The sequence below is a fragment of the Ranitomeya variabilis genome, chromosome 8, assembly GCF_051348905.1.
Source record: "Ranitomeya variabilis isolate aRanVar5 chromosome 8, aRanVar5.hap1, whole genome shotgun sequence".
In the NCBI taxonomy this organism is placed as follows: Eukaryota; Metazoa; Chordata; class Amphibia; order Anura; family Dendrobatidae; genus Ranitomeya; species Ranitomeya variabilis.
In genome coordinates this window covers 222,004,065-222,025,029 of record NC_135239.1, presented here as the reverse complement: position 1 = coordinate 222,025,029, position 20,965 = coordinate 222,004,065, and the positions used below count along the sequence as shown (strand labels likewise).

Here is a 20,965-nt window from a genome sequence, read left to right as displayed (position 1 = left end):
GGATGATTGGGTTGCTTTTTTGCCATTGGCAGAGTTCGCTCTCAATAATCGGGCCAGCTCTGCCACTTTGGTGTCCCCGTTTTTCTGTAATTCGGGGTTTCATCCTCGATTTTCCTCTGGTCAGGTGGAATCTTCGGATTGTCCTGGAGTGGATGCTGTGGTGGAGAGATTGCATCAGATCTGGGGGCAGGTGGTGGACAATTTGAGGTTGTCCCAGGAGAAGACTCAGCTTTTTGCCAACCGCCACCGTCGTGTTGGTCCTCGGCTTTGTGTTGGGGATTTGGTGTGGTTGTCTTCTCGTTTTGTCCCTATGAGGGTCTCTTCTCCTAAGTTTAAGCCTCGGTTCATCGGCCCGTATAAGATATTGGAGATTCTTAACCCTGTTTCCTTCCGTTTGGACCTCCCTGCATCCTTTTTTATTCATAACGTTTTTCATCGGTCATTATTGCGCAGGTATGAGGTACCGGTTGTGCCTTCCGTTGAGCCTCCTGCTCCGGTGTTGGTTGAGGGTGAGTTGGAGTACGTTGTGGAGAAAATCTTAGACTCTCGTGTTTCCAGACGGAGACTCCAGTATCTGGTCAAGTGGAAGGGATACGGCCAGGAGGATAATTCTTGGGTGAATGCATCTGATGTTCATGCCTCTGATCTGGTTCGTGCCTTTCATAGGGCCCATCCTGATCGCCCTGGTGGTTCTGGTGAGGGTTCGGTGCCCCCTCCTTGAGGGGGGGGTACTGTTGTGAATTTGGATTCTGGGCTCCCCCGGTGGCTACTGGTGGAATTGAACTGGTGTTTTCATCTTCTCTGTTCACCTGTTCCCATCAAGATGTGGGAGTCGCTATATAACCTTGCTGCTCTGTTAGTTGCTTGCCGGTCAACAATGTTATCAGAAGCCTCTCTGTGCTTGTTCCTGCTCCTAGACAACTACTAGATAAGTTGGACTCTTGTCCATGTTTGTTTTTGCATTTTTGTTCCAGTTCACAGCTGTAGTTTCGTTACTGTGTCTGGAAAGCTCTTGTGAACAGGAATTGCCACTCTGGTGTTATGAGTTAATGCCAGAGTTTTAAAGTAATTTCTGGATGGTGTTTTGATAGGGTTTTCAGCTGACCATGAAAGTGCCCTTTCTGTCTTCTGCTATGTAGTAAGTGGACCTCAAATTTGCTAAACCTATTTTCATACTACGTTTGTTATTTCATCTTGATTCACCGCCAATACATGTGGGGGGCCTCTGTCTCCTTTCGGGGTATTTCTCTAGAGGTGAGCTAGGACTAATATTTCCCTCTGCTAGCATTATTTAGTCCTCCGGCTGGTGCTGGGCATCTAGAATCAACGTAGGCATGCTACCCGGCCACTGCTAGTTGTGTGTTAGGTTTAGTTCATGGTCAGCTCAGTTCCCATCTTCCAAGAGCTAGTTCCTATATATGCTGATGCTATGTTCTCTTGCCATTGAGATCATGACAGTTGACTATCTAGAGGAAGCAAAAGTCGCACCAATGTTTCCCTAGATGAACCTGCGGAAGGATCATTAATGGGCGAGTGAAAAATACCAATGAGGCGAGGATCAGGAAGCCGAGGCCAGCCGCCCGCCAAATCCCCGAAGGGTACCGAACGCGATGGGGGCAGTGGTGGTTCTCCTTCCGCTTCGCCAGGGCGCTCCGCAGGGCGGGGTGTTGTGAACTCTATTTTTAGGCTCCCTCTAGTGGTCACAAGCGGTACTGTGTAGTGTTGTCTTTCTGCAGGTTGGCTGCATCAGCTGGTTCGTTATCCTTGGTTGGTTTCCTATTTAACTCACCTGGATACTCAGTTCCTTGCCTGCTATCAATGTATTCAGTGCTCTTCAGATTCCTTGTGATTACCTTGCTCCCAGCCTCTCCAAGACAAGCTAAGTTTTTGTCCGTTCATTTTTTGATTATCAGCATTCATCATGTTTCTTGTCCAGCTTGCTAAGATGTGATCTCATCGCTTGCTGGTTGCTCTAGGGGACTGAGTTTCTCCCCCCACACCGTTAGTTGGTGCGGGGGTTCTTGAAATCTCAGTGTGGATATTTTGTAAGGGTTTTTTACTGACCGCACAGACCCCTTTACTATTTTCTGCTATCTAGTATTAGTGGGCCTCATTTGCTGAATCTGTTTTCACCCCTGTGTATGTGCCTTCCTCTTACCTCACCGTTATTATTTGTAGGGGGCTTCTATATCTTTGGGGATTATTTCTCTGGAGGCAAGAGAGGTCTTTCTTTCTCTCTAGGGGTAGTTAGTTCCTTAGGCTGGCTCGAGACGTCTAGGATTTTTAGGCACGTTCACCGGCTACTTCTAGTGTGTTTGGATAGGTTCAGATTTGCGGTCAGTCCAGTTTGCCACCTCCCTAGAGCTTGTCCTGTTTGTTACTTAGCTGGAGTAATTCGTGATCCTCAACCACTAAGGATCATAACAGCATAGCAGGCCAAAAAAGTGTTTAATGCATCGCAGAAGTGGGATAAAAAGAAGACCTGAGTACATTTTTTTTTTTCCTCCCGCTTTTCCTTTGCTGCAGTCTGTTTAGCTTCTTTCATCCCCTTGAACTCTGGGTGGTTTTGAGCTCAGCTGCAGACATGAATATTCGGACTCTGACTTCTAGTGTTGATCATCTTATTGCACGGGTGCAAAGTATTCAGGATTTTGTTATTCATAGCCCTATGTCAGAACCAAAGATACCCATTCCTGAGTTGTTTTCTGGAGATAGATCTAGGTTTCAGAATTTTAAGAATAATTGTAAGTTATTTCTGTCTCTGAGACCTCGTTCCTCTGGTGATTCCGCTCAGCAAGTTAATATTGTTATCTCCTTGTTGCGTGGCGACCCTCAAGATTGGGCCTTCTCTCTGGCGCCAGGAGATCCTGCATTGCTTAATGTAGATGCATTTTTTCTGGCTCTTGGACTGCTTTATGAGGAGCCTAATCTTGAGAATCAGGCAGAAAAAGCGTTGCTGGCTATCTCTCAAGGTCTGGATGAAGCAGAGGTGTATTGTCAAAAATTTCGGAAATGGTCGGTGCTTACTCAATGGAATGAGTGTGCCCTGGCTGCAAATTTCAGAGAAGGTCTTTCTGAGGCCGTTAAGAATGTTATGGTGGGGTTTCCCACCCCTACAAGTCTGAGTGATTCTATGGCTTTAGCCATTCAGGTTGATCGGCGTTTGCGGGAGCGCAAATCTGCTCATCCTTTGGCGGTATTTTCTGAACAGAGACCTGAGTCTATGCAATGTGACCTAACTCTGACCAGAATTGAGCAACAAAGTCATAGACGTCAAAATGGGTTGTGCTTTTACTGTGGTGATTCTACTCATGTTATCTCAGCATGCTCTAAACGTTTAAAAAAAATCGCTAAACCTGTCACCATTGGTACGATACAGCCTAAATTTATTTTGTCTGTTACTTTGATTTGTTCTTTGTCGTCCTACCCGGTTATGGCTTTTGTGGATTCGGGTGCTGCCCTGAATCTGATGGATTTGTCGTTTGCCAGGCGCTGTGGTTTTGTCCTGGAGCCTTTGGAATTTCCTATTCCTCTGAGGGGAATTGATGCTACGCCATTGGCTGAGAATAAGCCTCAGTATTGGACGCAAATGACCATGTGCATGACTCCCGTACATCAGGAGGTGATTCGCTTTCTCGTTCTGCATAATTTGCATGATGTTGTCGTTTTGGGTCTGCCATGGCTGCAGGCTCATAATCCAGTTTTAGATTGGAAAGCTATGTCTGTGTCAAGTTGGGGTTGTCAGGGAATTCATGGCGATACTCCGTTGGTGTCTATTGCTTCTTCCACTCCTTCTGAGGTCCCTGAGTTTTTGTCTGACTACCAGGATGTATTTGATGAGCCCAGGTCCAGTGCCCTGCCCCCTCATAGGGATTGTGACTGTGCTATAAATTTAATTCCTGGTAGTAAATTCCCTAAGGGACGACTTTTTAATTTGTCTATACCAGAGCATGCCGCGATGCGGAGTTATATAAAGGAGTCTTTGGAGAAGGGACATATTCGCCCATCCTCTTCCCCTCTTGGTGCAGGATTTTTTTTTGTGGCCAAGAAGGACGGTTCTTTGAGACCTTGTATAGATTATCGTCTTCTGAATAAAATCACAGTCAAATTTCAGTATCCTTTGCCACTATTGTCTGATTTGTTTGCTCGGATTAAGGGGGCCAGTTGGTTCACTAAGATAGATCTCCGTGGTGCGTATAACCTTGTGCGCATTAAGCAGGGAGATGAATGGAAAACAGCATTTAATACGCCCAAAGGCCATTTTGAGTACTTAGTGATGCCTTTTGGACTCTCTAATGCTCCTTCTGTGTTTCAGTCCTTCATGCATGACATCTTCCGAGAATATCTGGATAAATTTATGATTGTTTATCTGGATGACATTTTGGTCTTTTCTGATGATTGGGAGTCCCATGTGAAGCAGGTCAGGATGGTGTTTCAGGTCCTGCGTGCTAATGCTTTATTTGTGAAGGGCTCAAAATGCCTCTTCGGAGTACAGAAGGTCTCCTTTTTGGGTTTTATTTTTTCTCCTTCTACTGTGGAGATGGACCCAGTCAAGGTCCAGGCTATTCATGACTGGACTCAGCCTACGTCTGTTAAGAGTCTTCAGAAGTTCTTGGGTTTTGCTAATTTTTACCGTCGTTTCATCGCTAATTTTTCTAGCGTGGTTAACCCCTTCACCCCCAAGGGTGGTTTGCACGTTAATGACCGGGCCAATTTTTACAATTCTGACCACTGTCCCTTTATGAGGCTATAACTCTGGAACGCTTTGACGGATCTTGGCGATTCTGACATTGTTTTCTCGTGACATATTGTACTTCATGTTAGTGGTAAAATTTATTCGATATAACTTGCATTTATTTGTGAAAAAAACGAATATTTGGCGAAAATTTTGAAAATTTCGCAATTTTCCAACTTTGAATTTTTATGCCCTTAAATCACAGACATATGTCACGCAAAATACTTAATAAGTAACATTTCCCACATGTCTACTTTACATCAGTACAATTTTGGAACCAAAATTTTTTTTTGTGACGGAGTTATAAGGGTTAAAAGTTGACCAGCAATTTCTCATTTTTACAACACCATTTTTTTTTAGGGACCACATCTCATTTGAAGTCATTTTGAGGGGTCTATATGATAGAAAATACTCAAGTGTGACACCATTCTAAAAACTGCACCCCTCAAGGTGCTCAAAACCACATTCAAGAAGTTTATTAACCCTTCAGGTGTTTCACAGGAATTTTTTGAATGTTTAAATAAAAATGAGCATTTAACTTTTTTTCACACACAATTTATTTCAGCTCCAATTTGTTTTATTTTACCAAGGGTAACAGGAGAAAATGGACCCCCAAAGTTGTTGTACAATTTGTCCTGAGTACGCTGATACCCCATATGTGAGGGTAAACCACTGTTTGGGCGTATGGCAGAGCTCGGAAGGAAAGGAGCGCCATTTGACTTTTCAATGCAAAATTGACTGGAATTGAGATGGGACGCCATGTTGCGTTTGGAGAGCCCCTGATGTGCCTAAACACTGAAACCCACTACAAGTGACACCATTTTGGAAAGTAGACCCCCTAAGGAACTTATCTTGATGTGTGGTGAGCACTTTGACCCACCAAGTGCTTCACAGAAGTTTATAATGCAGAGCCGTAAAAATAAAAAATCATATTTTTTCACAAAAATGATCTTTTCGCCCCCAATTTTTTATTTTCCCAAGGGTAAGAGAAGAAATTGGACCCCAAAAAATGTTGTGCAATTTGTCCTGAGTACGCTGATACCCCATATGTGGGTGTAAACCATTGTTTGGGCGCATGGCAGAGCTTGGAAGGGAAGGAGCGCCATTTGACTTTTCAATGCAAAATTGACTGGAATTGGGATGGGACGCCATGTTGCGTTTGGAGAGCCCCTGATGTGCCTAAACATTGAAACTCCCTACAAGTGACACCATTTTGGAAAGTAGACCCCCTAAGGAACTTATCTAGATGTGTGGTGAGCACTTTGACCCACCAAGTGCTTCACAGAAGTTTATAATGCAGAGCCGTAAAAATAAAAAATCATATTTTTTCACAAAAATGATCTTTTTGCCCCCAATTTTTTATTTTCCCAAGGGTAAGAGAAGAAATTGGACCCCAAAAAATGTTGTGCAATTTGTCCTGAGTACGCTGATACCCCATATGTGGGTGTAAACCATTGTTTGGGCGCATGGCAGAGCTTGGAAGGGAAGGAGCGCCATTTGACTTTTCAATGCAAAATTGACTGGAATTGAGATGGGACGCCATGTTGCGTTTGGAGAGCCCCTGATGTGCCTAAACACTGAAACCCCCTACAAGTGACACCATTTTGGAAAGTAGACCCCCTAAGGAACTTATCTTGATGTGTGGTGAGCACTTTGACCCACCAAGTGCTTCACAGAAGTTTATAATGCAGAGCCGTAAAAATAAAAAATCATATTTTTTCACAAAAATGATCTTTTCGCCCCCAATTTTTTATTTTCCCAAGGGTAAGAGAAGAAATTGGACCCCAAAAAATGTTGTGCAATTTGTCCTGAGTACGCTGATACCCCATATGTGGGTGTAAACCATTGTTTGGGCGCATGGCAGAGCTTGGAAGGGAAGGAGCGCCATTTGACTTTTCAATGCAAAATTGACTGGAATTGAGATGGGACGCCATGTTGCGTTTGGAGAGCCCCTGATGTGCCTAAACATTGAAACTCCCTACAAGTGACACCATTTTGGAAAGTAGACCCCCTAAGGAACTTATCTAGATGTGTTTTGAGAGCTTTGAACCCCCAAGTGTTTCACTACAGATTATAACGCAGAGCCGTGAAAATAATTTTTATTTTTTTTCTCAAAAATGATTTTTTAGCACCCAGCTTTGTATTTTTACAAGGGTAACAGAATAAATTGGACCCCAAAATTTGTTTTCCAATTTGTCCTGAGTACGCTGATACCCCATATGTGGGGGGGAACCACTGTTTGGGCGCATGACAGAGCTCGGAAGGGAAGGAGCGCCATTTGGAATGCAGACTTAAATGGATTGGTCAGCAGCCGTCACGTTGCATTTGCAGAGCCCCTGATGTACCCAAACAGTACAAACCCCCCACAAGTGACCCCATATTGGAAACTAGACCTCCCAAAGAACTTATCTAGATGTGTTTTGAGAACTTTGAACCCCCAAGTGTTTCACTAAAGTTTATAGCGCAAAGCCGTGAAAATAAAAATTCTTTTTTTTTTTCACAAAAATGATTTTTTAGCCCCCAGTTTTGTATTTTCACAAGGGTAACAGGATAAATTAGACCCCAAAAGTTGTTGTCCAATTTGTCCTGAGTACGCTGATACCCCATATGTGGGGGGGAACCACTGTTTGGGTGCATGACAGAGCTCGGAAGGGAAGGAGCGCCATTTGGAATGCAGCCTTAAATGGATTGGTCTGCAGGCGTCACGTTGCATTTGCAGAGCCCCTGATGTACCCAAACAGTACAAACCCCCCACAAGTGACCCCATATTGGAAACTAGACCTCCCAAGGAACTTATCTAGATGTGTTGTGAGAACTTTGAACCCCCAAGTGTTTCACTACAGTTTATAACGCAGAGCCGTGAAAATAAAACATCTTTTTTTTCCCACAAAAATGATTTTTAGCCCCCCAAATTTTTATTTTCCTAAGGATAACAAGAGAACTTGGACCCCAGAAGTTGTTGTTCAATTTGTCCCGAGTACGCTGATAACACATATGTTGGGGTAAACCCCTTTTTGGGCGCACGGGAGAGCTCGGAAGGGAAGGAGCACTGTTTTACTTTTTCAACGCAGAATTGGCTGGAATTGAGATTGGACGCCATGTTGCGCTTGTAGAGCCCCTGATGTGCCTGGACAGTGGAAACTCCCCAATTCTACCTGAAACCCTAACCCAAACACACCCCTAACCCTAATCCCAACGGTAACCCTAACCACACCCCTAGCCCTGACACACCCATAATTCTAATCCCAACCCTAATCCAAACGTAAATGTAATCCTAACCCTAACTTTAGCCCCAACCCTAACTTTAGCCCCAACCCTAACTTTACCTCCAACCCTAGCCCTAACCCTAACCCTAACCCTACCCCTAACCCTAACCCTAAACGTGACTGAAATACGTGGCACTGAAATACGTGGCACTGAAATACGTGGCACTGAAATACGTGGCACTGAAATACGTGATACGTGGCACTTAAATACGTGGCACTGAAACACGTGGCACTGAAATACGTGATACGTGGCACTGAAATACGTGGCACTGAAATACGTGGCACTGAAATACGTGGCACTGAAATACGTGGCACTGAAATACGTGGCACTGAAATACGTGGCACTGAAATACGTGATACGTGGCACTGAAATACGTGGCACTGAAATACGTGGCACTGAAATACGTGGCACTGAAATACGTGGCACTGAAATACGTGATACGTGGCACTGAAATACGTGGCACTGAAATACGTGGCACTGAAATACGTGATACGTGGCACTTAAATACGTGGCACTGAAACACGTGGCACTGAAATACGTGATACGTGGCACTGAAATACGTGGCACTGAAATACGTGGCACTGAAATACGTGGCACTGAAATACGTGGCACTGAAATACGTGATACGTGGCACTGAAATACGTGGCACTGAAATACGTGGCACTGAAATACGTGGCACTGAAATACGTGGCACTGAAATACGTGGCACTGAAATACGTGGCACTGAAATACGTGATACGTGGCACTGAAATACGTGGCACTGAAATACGTGGCACTGAAATACGTGGCACTGAAATACGTGGCACTGAAATACGTGGCACTGAAATACGTGGTACTAAAATATGTGGCACTGAAATACGTGATACGTGGCACTGAAATACGTGATACGTGGCACTGAAATATGTGATACGTGGCACTGAAATACGTGGCACTGAAACACGTGGCACTGAAATACGTGGCACTGAAATACGTGGCACTGAAATACGTGGCACTATGACTGTCAGAAAATGTTCATTAAACGGTTAGGGGTGAGGTTAGGGGTAGAGTTAGGGTTAGGGTTTGGATCCCTTTATCACCTTGATGGTGGTGGGTGGCTTTTCAGTGTGTTTAAATGCATGCGTTTTTAATGCAAACAAACGCATGTGCTTAAAAACGCAAGAAAATACTGCAGGTTGTATTTCTGAAAATGAACGCATGCAGAAAAAAAACGCATGCGTTTGAAAACGCGACCAAACGCGTACAAAAAAACCGCATGCGTTTTCAATGTTAAATATAGGGAAAAAACGCATGCGTTTTTTTGTGCAAAAAACGCTGCAGACAAAAACGGAAGTGTGAAACCAGCGACGCTTTTTATAGCAAAAAAGTTTTTGCGTCTCCACATTTTGAGACCTATAATTTTTCCACATTTTGCTCCACAGAGTCATGTGAGGTCTTGTTTTTTGCGGGACGAGTTGACGTTTTTATTGGTAACAATTTCGGACACGTGACCGTTTTTGATCGCTTTTTATTCCGATTTTTGTGAGGCAGAATGACCAAAAACCAGCTATTCATGAATTTCTTTTGGGGGAGGCGTTTATACCGTTCCGCGTTTGGTAAAATTGATAAAGCAGTTTTATTCTTCGGGTCAGTACGATTACAGCGATATCTCATTTATATCATTTTTTTATGTTTTGGCGCTTTTATACGATAAAAACTAAAATATAGAAAAAATAATTATTTTCGTATCGCTTTATTCTCAGGACTATAACTTTTTTATTTTTTTGCTGATAATGTTGTATGGCGGCTTGTTTTTTGCGGGACAAGATGACGTTTTCAGCGGTACCATGGATATTTATATCAGTCTTTTTGATCGCGTGTTATTCCACTTTTTGTTCGGCGGTATGGTAATAAAGCGTTGTTTTTTGCCTCGTTTTTTTTTTTTTTTTCTTACGGTGTTTACTGAAGGGGTTAACTAGTGGGGCAGTTTTATAGGTTGGGTCGTTACGGACGCGGCGATACTAAATATGTGTACTTTTATTGTTTTGTTTTTTTTATTTAGATAAAGAAATGTATTTATGGGAATAATATATTTTTTTTTTTTATTATTTATTTAGGATTTTTTTTTTTTTTTTTTTACACATGTGGAAAATTTTTTTTTTAACTTTTTTACTTTGTCCCAGGGGGGGACATCACAGATCATTGATCTGGCAGTGTGCACAGCACTCTGCCAGATCGACGATCTGCTGTGCAGGGCTGCAGGCTTACCAAGTGTCTGCTCTGAGCAGACACTCGGTAAGCCACCTCCTTCCCTGCAGGACCCGGATGCCGCGGCCATCTTGGATCCGGGACCTGCAGCCAGGAAGGAGGTAGGAGACCCTCGCAGCAACGCGATCACATCGCGTTGCTCCGGGGGTCTCAGGGAAGCCCGCAGGGAGCCCCCTCCCTGCGCGATGCTTCCCTATACCGCCGGTACACTGCGATCATGTTTGATCGCGGTGTGCCGGGGGTTAATGTGCCGGGGGCGGTCCGTGACCGCTCCTGGCACATAGTGCCGGATGTCAGCTGCGATATGCAGCTGACACCCGGCCGCGATCGGCCGCGCTCCCCCCGTGAGCGCCGCTGATCGGTGATGACGTACTATCCCGTCGGCGGTCATACGGGCCCACCCCACCTCGACGGGATAGTACGTCAAATGTCGGGAAGGGGTTAAACCTTTGACGGATTTGACCAAGAAGGGTTCTGATGTGACTAATTGGTCTCCTGCGGCCGTGGAGGCCTTTCGGGAACTGAAGCACCGGTTTTCTTCAGCTCCAGTCTTATGTCAACCAGATGTCTCTCTCCCCTTCCAGGTCGAGGTTGATGCTTCTGAGATTGGAGCAGGGGCTGTTTTGTCGCAGAGAAGCTCTGATGGCTCTGTGATGAAGCCATGTGTTTTCTTTTCAAGAAAGTTTTCGCCTGCCGAGCGGAATTATGATGTTGGTAATCGGGAGTTGTTGGCTATGAAGTGGGCATTTGAGGAGTGGCGACATTGGCTCGAAGGAGCTAAACATCGTGTGGTGGTCTTGACTGATCACAAAAACCTGATTTACCTCGAATCTGCCAAGCGCCTGAATCCTAGACAGGCTCGTTGGTCTCTGTTTTTCTCCCGTTTCAACTTTGTGGTCTCATACCTGCCTGGTTCGAAGAACGTGAAGGCTGATGCACTTTCTAGGAGTTTTGTGCCTGACTCTCCGGGAGTTTCTGAGCCGGATGGTATTCTCAGAGAGGGAGTGATTTTGTCTTCCATTTCCCCAGATTTGCGACGAGTGCTGCAGAAATTTCAGGCGGATAGACCTGATCGTTGTCCACCAGAGAGACTGTTTGTCCCGGATAGATGGACCAGCAGAGTTATTTCCGAGGTTCATTCTTCGGTGTTGGTGGGTCATCCTGGGATTTTTGGTACCAGAGATTTGGTGGCTAGGTCCTTCTGGTGGCCTTCCTTGTCGCGGGATGTGCGTTCCTTTGTGCAGTCTTGTGGGATTTGTGCTCGGGCTAAGCCTTGCTGTTCTCGTGCCAGCGGTTTGCTTTTGCCTTTGCCTGTCCCGAAAAGGCCTTGGATGCACATTTCCATGGATTTTATTTCGGATCTTCCAGTATCTCAGAAAATGTCTGTCATCTGGGTGGTGTGTGATCATTTTTCCAAGATGGTCCATTTGGTGCCCTTGCCTAAGTTGCCTTCCTCCTCCGATTTGGTTCCTCTATTTTTTCAGAATGTGGTTCGCTTGCACGGCATTCCTGAAAATATTGTGTCTGATAGAGGATCCCAGTTTGTGTCCAGGTTTTGGCGGACTTTTTGTGCTAAGATGGGCATTAATTTATCTTTTTCGTCGGCCTTCCATCCTCAGACTAATGGCCAAACCGAGCGAACTAATCAGACGTTGGAAACTTATTTGAGATGTTTTGTTTCTGCTGATCAGGATGATTGGGTGACTTTTTTGCCATTGGCCGAGTTTGCCCTTAATAATCGGGCTAGTTCTGCTACTTTGGTTTCACCTTTTTTCTGCTATTCTGGTTTCCATCCTCGCTTTTCCTCGGGTCAGGTTGAGTCTTCTGACTGTCCTGGGGTGGATTCTGTGGTGGATAGGTTGCAGCAGATTTGGAACCATGTGGTGGACAATTTGAGGTTGTCACAGGAGAAGGCTCAGCGCTTTGCCAACCGCCGCCGCGGTGTGGGTTCCCGACTTCGTGTTGGGGATTTGGTGTGGCTGTCTTCTCGGTATGTTCCTATGAAGGTCTCCTCTCCTAAATTCAAGCCTCGCTTCATCGGTCCTTATAAGATCTTGGAAATCCTTAACCCGGTGTCTTTTCGTTTGGATCTCCCAGCATCGTTTGCCATTCATAATGTGTTCCATAGGTCTTTGTTGCGGAGGTATGTGGTACCTGTGGTTCCTTCTGTTGAGCCTCCTGCTCCGGTGCTGGTCGAGGGAGAATTGGAGTACGTGGTGGAGAAGATTTTGGATTCTCGTATCTCTAGACAGAGGCTTCAGTATTTGGTGAAGTGGAAGGGCTATGGTCAGGAGGATAATTCCTGGGTTGTCGCCTCTGATGTTCATGCGGCCGATTTGGTTCGTGCCTTCCACGCGGCTCATCCTGATCGCCCTGGGGGTCTTGATGAGGGTTCGGTGACCCCTCCTCAAGGGGGGGATACTGTTGTGAACTCTATTTTTAGGCTCCCTCTAGTGGTCACAAGCGGTACTGTGTAGTGTTGTCTTTCTGCAGGTTGGCTGCATCAGCTGGTTCGTTATCCTTGGTTGGTTTCCTATTTAACTCACCTGGATACTTAGTTCCTTGCCTGCTATCAATGTATTCAGTGCTCTTCAGATTCCTTGTGATTACCTTGCTCCCAGCCTCTCCAAGACAAGCTAAGTTTTTGTCCGTTCATTTTTTGATTATCAGCATTCATCATGTTTCTTGTCCAGCTTGCTAAGATGTGATCTCCTCGCTTGCTGGTTGCTCTAGGGGACTGAGTTTCTCCCCCCACACCTTTAGTTGGTGCGGGGGTTCTTGAAATCTCAGTGTGGATATTTTGTAAGGGTTTTTTACTGACCGCACAGACCCCTTTACTATTTTCTGCTATCTAGTATTAGTGGGCCTCATTTGCTGAATCTGTTTTCACCCCTGTGTATGTGCCTTCCTCTTACCTCACCGTTATTATTTGTTGGGGGCTTCTATATCTTTGGGGATTATTTCTCTGGAGGCAAGAGAGGTCTTTCTTTCTCTCTAGGGGTAGGGTAGTTAGTTCCTTAGGCTGGCTCGAGACGTCTAGGATTTTTAGGCACGTTCACCGGCTACTTCTAGTGTGTTTGGATAGGTTCAGATTTGCGGTCAGTCCAGTTTGCCACCTCCCTAGAGCTTGTCCTATGTTTGTTACTTAGCTGGAGTAATTCGTGATCCTCAACCACTAAGGATCATAACAGCGGGGGTGGCGAGGGCACGTGAGGACAGCGGGCGGGCGACGTCGGGAGGGTGCGGGGAGCCCCTCTCACTCCGTTGCCCAGAAAAAAGACGCCCGGCCTCACGCCGACGATTGTTTCCCTGCCGCTGCCCGCCGAGGAGAAACAAGAAGCCCCCCGCGCACCCGAAAGGCCGTCCTGGGTACCATTCTCCCGTGCGCTCGCGTACCCCTCCCCGGGGTATGCGGGTCCGGGCGGTAAGTCGAGAAGCCTCGAGCCCTCCTTCGTTCTCCTCCCCGCCGGAGGGAGGGACGGGGAGGCCGAGCGCCCGCTCAACAGGGCCGAGATTTGAAAACAACCCTCCGAAGAATCCAGTCTTTTGCGGCCGGCTGACACGAGAGTGAAAAGGGGGGCGCCTCCGAGCGTCCCCAAAACCAGAAAACGCGACTCTTAACGGTGGATCACTCGGCTCGCGTGTCGATGAAGAACGCAGCTAGCTGCGAGAATTAGTGTGAATTGCAGGACACATTGATCATCGACACCTTGAACGCACCTTGCGGCCCCGGGTTGATCCCGGGGCTACGCCTGTCTGAGAGTCGCCCCTCCGTCGATTGCCTCCGTGGCGTGGCTGGGGTCCTGTCGCAAGGGTCGACATCGAGGGAGGCCTGAGGCTCTGCGCCCCGACGCCCTCTCCTCCTTTCTTCCCTTATGTCCCCCCAAGGCCAGACCCACCCGCCCTTGGCACACCTGATGGGGTTTTCCCTCCATCACTCTGGCCCACCCGGAGGGTGCCGCGAGGCTGTCTGTGGAGACACAGGGCTGCCTCCGGTGACGAGAGGGTAAAAACCTTCATCGAAGGTGGGCGCCAGACCTCCTTCCGGGCGGCGTGGATGGGCAAGCGTGCAGCGCCTGACAAAGCTCGCAGCTTTGCCGGTACCCGGACCTCGACTAAAGACCTCAGATCAGACATGGTGACCCACTGAATTTAAGCATATTACTAAGCGGAGGAAAAGAAACTAACCAGGATTCCCTCAGTAACGGCGAGGGAAGAGCCCAGCGCTGAATCCCCGTCCACCCGGCGGGCGTCGGGAAATTTGGCGTACGGGAGACCGGACAACCCCGACGTCGCTTGGGGGTCCGAGTCCTTCTAATAGTGGCCCCAGCCTGTGGACGGTGGTAGGCCGGTAGCGGCCCCTGGCACAGCGGGACCCGGTCTCCCTGGAGTCGGGTTGTTTGTGAATGCAGCCCAAAGCGGGTGGTAAACTCCATCTAAGGCTAAATACCGGCGCGAGAGCGGACAAGTACCGTGAGGGAAAGTTGAAAAGAACTTTGAAGAGAGAGTTCAAGAGGGCGTGAAACCGCTAAGAGGTAAACGGGTGGGGTCTGTGCGGTCCGCCCGGAGGATTCAGCCAGGCGGGTTTGGCATCGGCCGACCCGGGTCCCGCGCTACTTCCCACCCCGGCTCGCCCCGGCGGTTGCCTTCCCCTCTCCCTCTTCTGGAGGTCCGGGAGGGTGGGCGCTGTCGGTCCGCGGGCGCTGGGGGCGGACGTGGCCCGGGTGGCTCCGGCCCTCGCAGGGTGCATTTCCTCCGCGGTGGTGCACCGCGACCGGCTCCGAGCTGGCTGTGAAGGCCTTGGGGGCGGAAGGTGGCCGAGCGGTTGCCCCTGCGCTCTCGGGTGCGGGACTCTTGACCTCCCGGTGTTACATCCCCCTCTCGGCAGCAGCAGTCGCCATTGCCCGGGGCCGAGGGAGACAACTGCCTCCGCGACCTCCTCCGGAACCGCTCTGCCCTCCCCGTCCCTCCGTCTCCCAGCCGGCGTCACCTCCTGCAAAGGAGGCCATCGGTCGGAGGCGGGGGTCCCGCGGGGGGAAGCGGGGTTCGGCTACGGGGGATGGGGGCCCACGCTCCCGGCACAGCTGTCAACTGGTGCGGACTGTCCTCACTGTGCCCCGACCGCGCTGTGCCACTGGGGTGGGAGGGCCCACTGCCTCAGCCTTCCAGGGCTGGGGTCTGGTCGCCAGGGGTCCGCGGTGATGTCGGCGACCCACCAGACCCGTCTTGAAACACGGACCAAGGAGTCTAACGCGCACGGGCGAGTCTGAGGGCTCGACGCGAAACCCTGTGGCGCAATGAAGGCTGGGGCGCCCCTATTGAAAGTCATCCCTCGAGACAAGCTTTTGTCCTTTGCCTCCGATGCGTATCCCCCCTCTACCGCTGCAGGGGGGAAGCGGGAACCCCTTCGGGGCACGGAGACCACGGCCGGACGTACAGGGGCCTGATCAACCCCTGGACCATACGGGCTGCTGGCTGCCGTGCCTGCTGCAGGCGAGAAGTGGGAACCCCTTCGGGGCACGGAGACCACAACCGGACGTACAGGGGTCTGATCAACCCCTGGACCATACGAGCTGCTGGTTGCCATTCCTGCTGCAGGCGAGAAGCGGGAACCACTTCGGGGCACGGAGACCACGACCGGACGTACAGGGGTCTGATCAACCCCTGGACCGTACGGTCTGCTGGCTGCCGTGCCTGCTGCAGGCGAGAAGAGGGAACCCCTTCGGGGCACGGAGACCACGACCGGACATACAGGGGGTCTGATCAACCCATGGACCATACGGGCTGCCGGCTGCCGTACCTTCCTCAAATCGCTTGGCCTAAACAAATTGCACATTTTTGTGACAACAGTGATGACCGTGGTGGAGCACTGGAGGTGTACCGAGGACGCTTCCAGGAGCCTCGGGAAGCTTTTCTGGAAGAGTCCTTGACACTTAGAAAATTTGGGGGCAATTTTCTGAGAAAAAAAAAAATCACATTTCCCCTTACCCCACCCAAGAGAGGCTTCAATATGTTGCGGAGTACCCCGAGAGGGTCCCCAAAGTGAGGGAAAAGTGATTTTGGTCCGAGTCAAAGAGGCAAAGATGAACGTACATTTGAATAATTTTATTAATGGCGGATCAAAATTGACAGATTCACATGGGCTTTGTTCTCCTGATTGGGATGAGCCGAATATTCTCGAGTCTATACCCCTCAGTAGACTCGGGTGACTCGGGAGCACTTTCCGTGAGGTCTACCAGCTCGTTATCCAATTCACTGGTTGAAGCCTTTACTGGTGACTGAATCTCGGTGTCATCACGATTTCCTGCATGCCCCTCAGACTCGGGTGACTCGGTAGCACTTTCCGTGAGGTCTACTGCCTCTGTGCAAATCCCTAGTTAGACCGCACATGGAGTACTGTGTCCAGTTTTGGGCACCGGTGCTCAGGAAGGATATAATGGAACTAGAGAGAGTACAAAGGAGGGCAACAAAGTTAATAAAGGGGATGGGAGAACTACAATACCCAGATAGATTAGCGAAATTAGGATTATTTAGTCTAGAAAAAAGACGACTGAGGGGCGATCTAATAACCATGTATAAGTACATAAGGGGACAATACAAATATCTCGCTGAGGATCTGTTTATACCAAGGAAGGTGACGGGCACAAGGGGGCATTCTTTGCGTCTGGAGGAGAGAAGGTTTTTCCACCAACATAGAAGAGGATTCTTTACTGTTAGGGCAGTGAGAATCTGGAATTGCTTGCCTGAGGAGGTGGTGATGGCGAGCTCAGTCGAGGGGTTCAAGAGAGGCCTGGATGTCTTCCTGGAGCAGAACAATATTGTATCATACAATTATTAGGTTCTGTAGAAGGATGTAGATCTGGGGATTTATTATGATGGAATATAGGAATATAGGCTGAACTGGATGGACAAATGTCTTTTTTCGGCCTTACTAACTATGTTACTATGTTACTATGTTACCAGCTCGTTATCCAATTCACTGGTTGATGCCATTACTGGTGTGGTGACAGAATCTCGGCGTCATCACGATTTCCTGCGTTGAACATCAGCTCTTGGGCACGGCACATATCTGTCAGGGTCTTCTCCCGGTAAACTGGCTCAGCCACGTCGTTTGTATGTGCCAAGTAGCGTGCAAACAAGCACTTTTCGCAATCTGTGTATTGTGACAAAGTCCATGTCTCGCATACCCACCGTACGAGGTGGCTGGTGATGTTTGGGAGGTTGTAGCTACGGAGGAAAGCATATTGTTAGTACCGGTTGCTACTTACGGCTGTGGGTCACTTGACTTGTGGCCACCTTGCCTTGAATGGTATCGTCTGAGGCCCACAGATGGATTTTCTATGACCTTCCCGGTACACGTCACGAAAAAGTTTGTGATGATCTTTCGGCCAGGGGTAAAGACCGGTCTGACATATTCCGCATACGCTTTGAACCACTGAAAAATAAAAAAAAAAATGTTAATCTCCAGCCAGAGGGCACCCCTCCAAAAGGTTTTACATGGGGACAAGAGAGGGTTTTGCCCCCCATAATGAGTGGGGTTGCCTGGGTTCCCTGGCTTTGAGAAAAGCTTAACGATTCCTCTTCCTCCGAAAGTACGAAAGTTGCAACCTGAGAGGTGGAGCACTTGTGAGTCTTCACACCCACAATTGTCTTGCGTCTTCCGTAGTACATGTGATGGATCCTCTCATTCCACTCTGAAACCTACGATGTGAAAAAAAGGTGGAAAAATATTGAACCGGTTCAGCAAATACCGCTGACTCACAGGGCCTGATGACTTACCGTCATGTTACGAACAACACCCGGTCTTTGGAGATGTTTTAGAATCAGAAGGGCCTCGAGGTACAGTACGACTTCCCGGCGATCTACTTCCGATCCGCCATCTTTCACAGCCTCGACGCTTGCTAGAAATGTTGGCCTTGCCTCCTCCAGTATGATCTGGCAGTCCTTGGGTGACTTTGAGGGCTTCATCAACATGTCGTACCTGCGGGGAAAAATAAAGGCAATTAACCAACATGCAAAGTTTGGTAACAATCCGCTGAATATTGGCTCTTTTGAATGGTGTACCTTTTATTTACAGACTCTCGGCAGGCTCCCTTGTACAATGTTTTCTGGAGGTCTGTTGTAAAATTCATGAACACTTCACAGGCCTTATAAAGTTGAGGATTCTCTAGTCTCAATTTGGTGGCCCTCATCTGATAGATGGTAAATCTCCATATATGCTTCAACATTTTGAGGGAGGTCTGGCTCGATAGACGGAGTTTTCCAAGTTGTTCAAAAAAATTATTAATCTTGGTTGGTTTTACGAGGTACTCCAGAGTTACAAATCTTGGGTTCACAAGAAATAGAAACCGTGCTACGTTTGATACCTCCTGTTGACAGTTTGGGACCCCACGGGTAACTGTCAGGTACGAGTGGAACCCCTTTAACATGGGGTGATTCAATGAGTGACGCTTGTACAATCCGCCGGCCTTGGTAGCCGTGCGGTTTTTGTCTTTCCATTTCCTTTTCTGAATACTTAAATCGCTGCCATCCACGACGCTCCCTGTGTTGTCAGGCTCAGGGCACGGGTCTCCCACCGGACTGTCTACCGGCCGTAAAAGGAAAGGCAAATCCATCACATCTGAATCTAGCTCTGCCAGGGGCATGGAGCCTGGGCGGAGCTCCGGATTGTCAGCTGGTACCTGAGCGGGCCCTTCAGAGGTCAGTGGCGTGTTTTGTGACTCAAACCTAGGCTTGTTTGCTATTAAAAAGCCGCGACCTTCTAAGAAGGCGACAGTCTCCTCTAAGGATTGGAGGGGCTTGAGCTCACTGAATTGGATCGTTGTCCCCTTGTTAGCGATACAGCGAAGTTGATACTTGGCCGAAGCTATGGCGGTTTTTATCTCCGACTCCCCGTGGGACCTCAGGCATACCCTTCTCAGATGTGTGGACATATATTTGGTTACCCTGTGGCACACGGGGCATGTAAGCGGTGTCCGTGGGTGCCTGCGGGGACACAAGCAATATAACCGGTCACCTTGCCAGCAAGCGTACAACTCCGCTACAAGGTACATTCATGTGTCTCTATGTGGCCGACGAATGTCTTCTACTCACCGCTCCATTGCGAAGGGTTTCCCGCAGTCAAATGGAGCGTCCCGTAATAGTTGATTAAAGCGCTGTGTTTCTCTGTGTCTTGAACTGTGGCAACTGCTTTTCCTCCGCGTGAGTCACCCACACAGGTGAAAGACGCCAGCTGAGGTGATTGAAATTAACCGGATGTGTTTTGCCGTACTCTTATATACTTCACCACGGGGGTTGAGTCAGCCTCGGGGGTGGCACCTCCACGGGTGCTAAACATCCGTAGGGTTGATGATATATCCCTAACCCTAACCCTAAAACCCTAACCCTAACCCCCTCTGATGTCAGTTGTTTTTGGTAGTACTTTTTCAGGCAATCCTTTACTAGTGCCACCATCTGCTGGTGAGTGAAGCAGAGGACACCATCAGGTGGTAGAAGCGCAATGTAAGGGCGATTGATAAGAACCTCCAACAGTGCTCCTGCCTGAAAACCGTTTAGATGTAAATCAGCCATAGTGAGAAACTGAAAATGCTCTCCGTCACTATAGAACTAACAATGGCACCCGGAATCCTACGCACATTCTAAAAGTAGGGACTGTGATCTGTGATGTCATAATGGCCAAAAATCACCTGTGATGTCATAATGGCTGAGCATCACCAGTGATGTCATAATGGCCAAGCATCACCAGTGATGTCATAATGGCCGAGCATCACCTGTGATGTCATAATGGGCGAGCATCACCAGTGATGTCATCACTGCCGAGAATCACCAGTGATGTCATCATGGCCAAGCATCACCAGTGATGTCATCACGGAATCTTGTGATGGAGTCTTCCAGCACCGGCTCTGCACAGATAGATGCTGCCGGCAATATTTCAATATTATTTTATAACACCACCGGATTCACCCCCTACTCTCTGTTCTTTGGCTGACCCGGGAAGGGACTGGCAGAGCTGGCGCTGGAACCCGTGGAGGACTACCCACGAACGGGGGTGTACTCCTGGGTTCAAGAACATCGTCGTCGGCTGCGGACAATTCAACGTCTAGTCAGGGCCGTATTTAGAGTTTCTGCTGCCCTAGGCACTTTTAGCGCTGCCTCCCCCATTGGTGAGTATGACACTATCGGCAGTGACTTTGGCAAGAATCGCTGATGTGAAAGTAGCCTTTTGCAGCAGATCCGGCAGTTTTTTCGCATCTGCCGCGTAACGGATCACTTACGGCAACACTGCGTTTGGCTTCATTCATTCCCTATGGGATTTGTGGCACTTGCTGTGATCTGGCAAATGCCGTACCATACCTCCCAACTCTTGAAGGGAAAGAGGCATAAAGGTTGCGGCGCACGTAGTGCGGCGCGGCAAATTTTAGGCCACGCCTCTGACCACACCCATTTCACAACTAGTCACACCTATATCCAAGTCCCACCACACCCATTTAGCACTGCTGATCACACTGTTTCATATACAATAATTATAACAAAAAAAAAATATGGCCACACAGTGCTCCATACTGTATAATGACCCCTCACGATGTTCAATACTGTATAATGGCCCCACATGATGCTCAATACTGTATAATTGCCACACATGATGCTCAATACTGTATAATGGCCACACACGATGCTCCATACTGTATAATGGCCACACATGATGCTCCATACTGTATA

General features: G+C 48.2%; 1 protein-coding gene and 1 non-coding gene across 2 annotated transcripts; one reads left to right on the top strand and one right to left on the bottom strand.

Annotated features, from left to right (window-relative positions):
- The first annotated feature begins 13,858 nt into the window (after positions 1-13,858).
- Positions 13,859-14,012, top strand: LOC143788950 (5.8S ribosomal RNA). Its single transcript, XR_013218767.1, has one exon. It is a non-coding gene; the product is annotated as a 5.8S ribosomal RNA (ribosomal RNA).
- A 3,992-nt stretch (positions 14,013-18,004) lies between these two features.
- Positions 18,005-19,179, bottom strand: LOC143788867 (uncharacterized). The gene is made up of 2 exons (XM_077278780.1): positions 18,311-19,179; positions 18,005-18,227 (listed from the first exon to the last, which is right to left on the bottom strand). Exons 1-2 carry the CDS (start codon positions 19,177-19,179, stop codon positions 18,005-18,007), a joined length of 1,092 nt encoding a protein of 363 aa, XP_077134895.1.
- Between the last annotated feature and the right edge of the window lie 1,786 nt (positions 19,180-20,965).

Bases quoted from the DNA above. Each gene is read 5' to 3' on its own strand.
- LOC143788867 (XM_077278780.1), bottom strand. From the start codon at position 19,179: ATGTCCACACATCTGAGAAGGGTATGCCTGAGGTCCCACGGGGAGTCG. The intron at 18,228-18,310 runs GTACACCATTCA...TTTTCCCCGCAG, and splicing joins CGAGAGTCTGTAAATAAAAG to GTACGACATGTTGATGAAGC.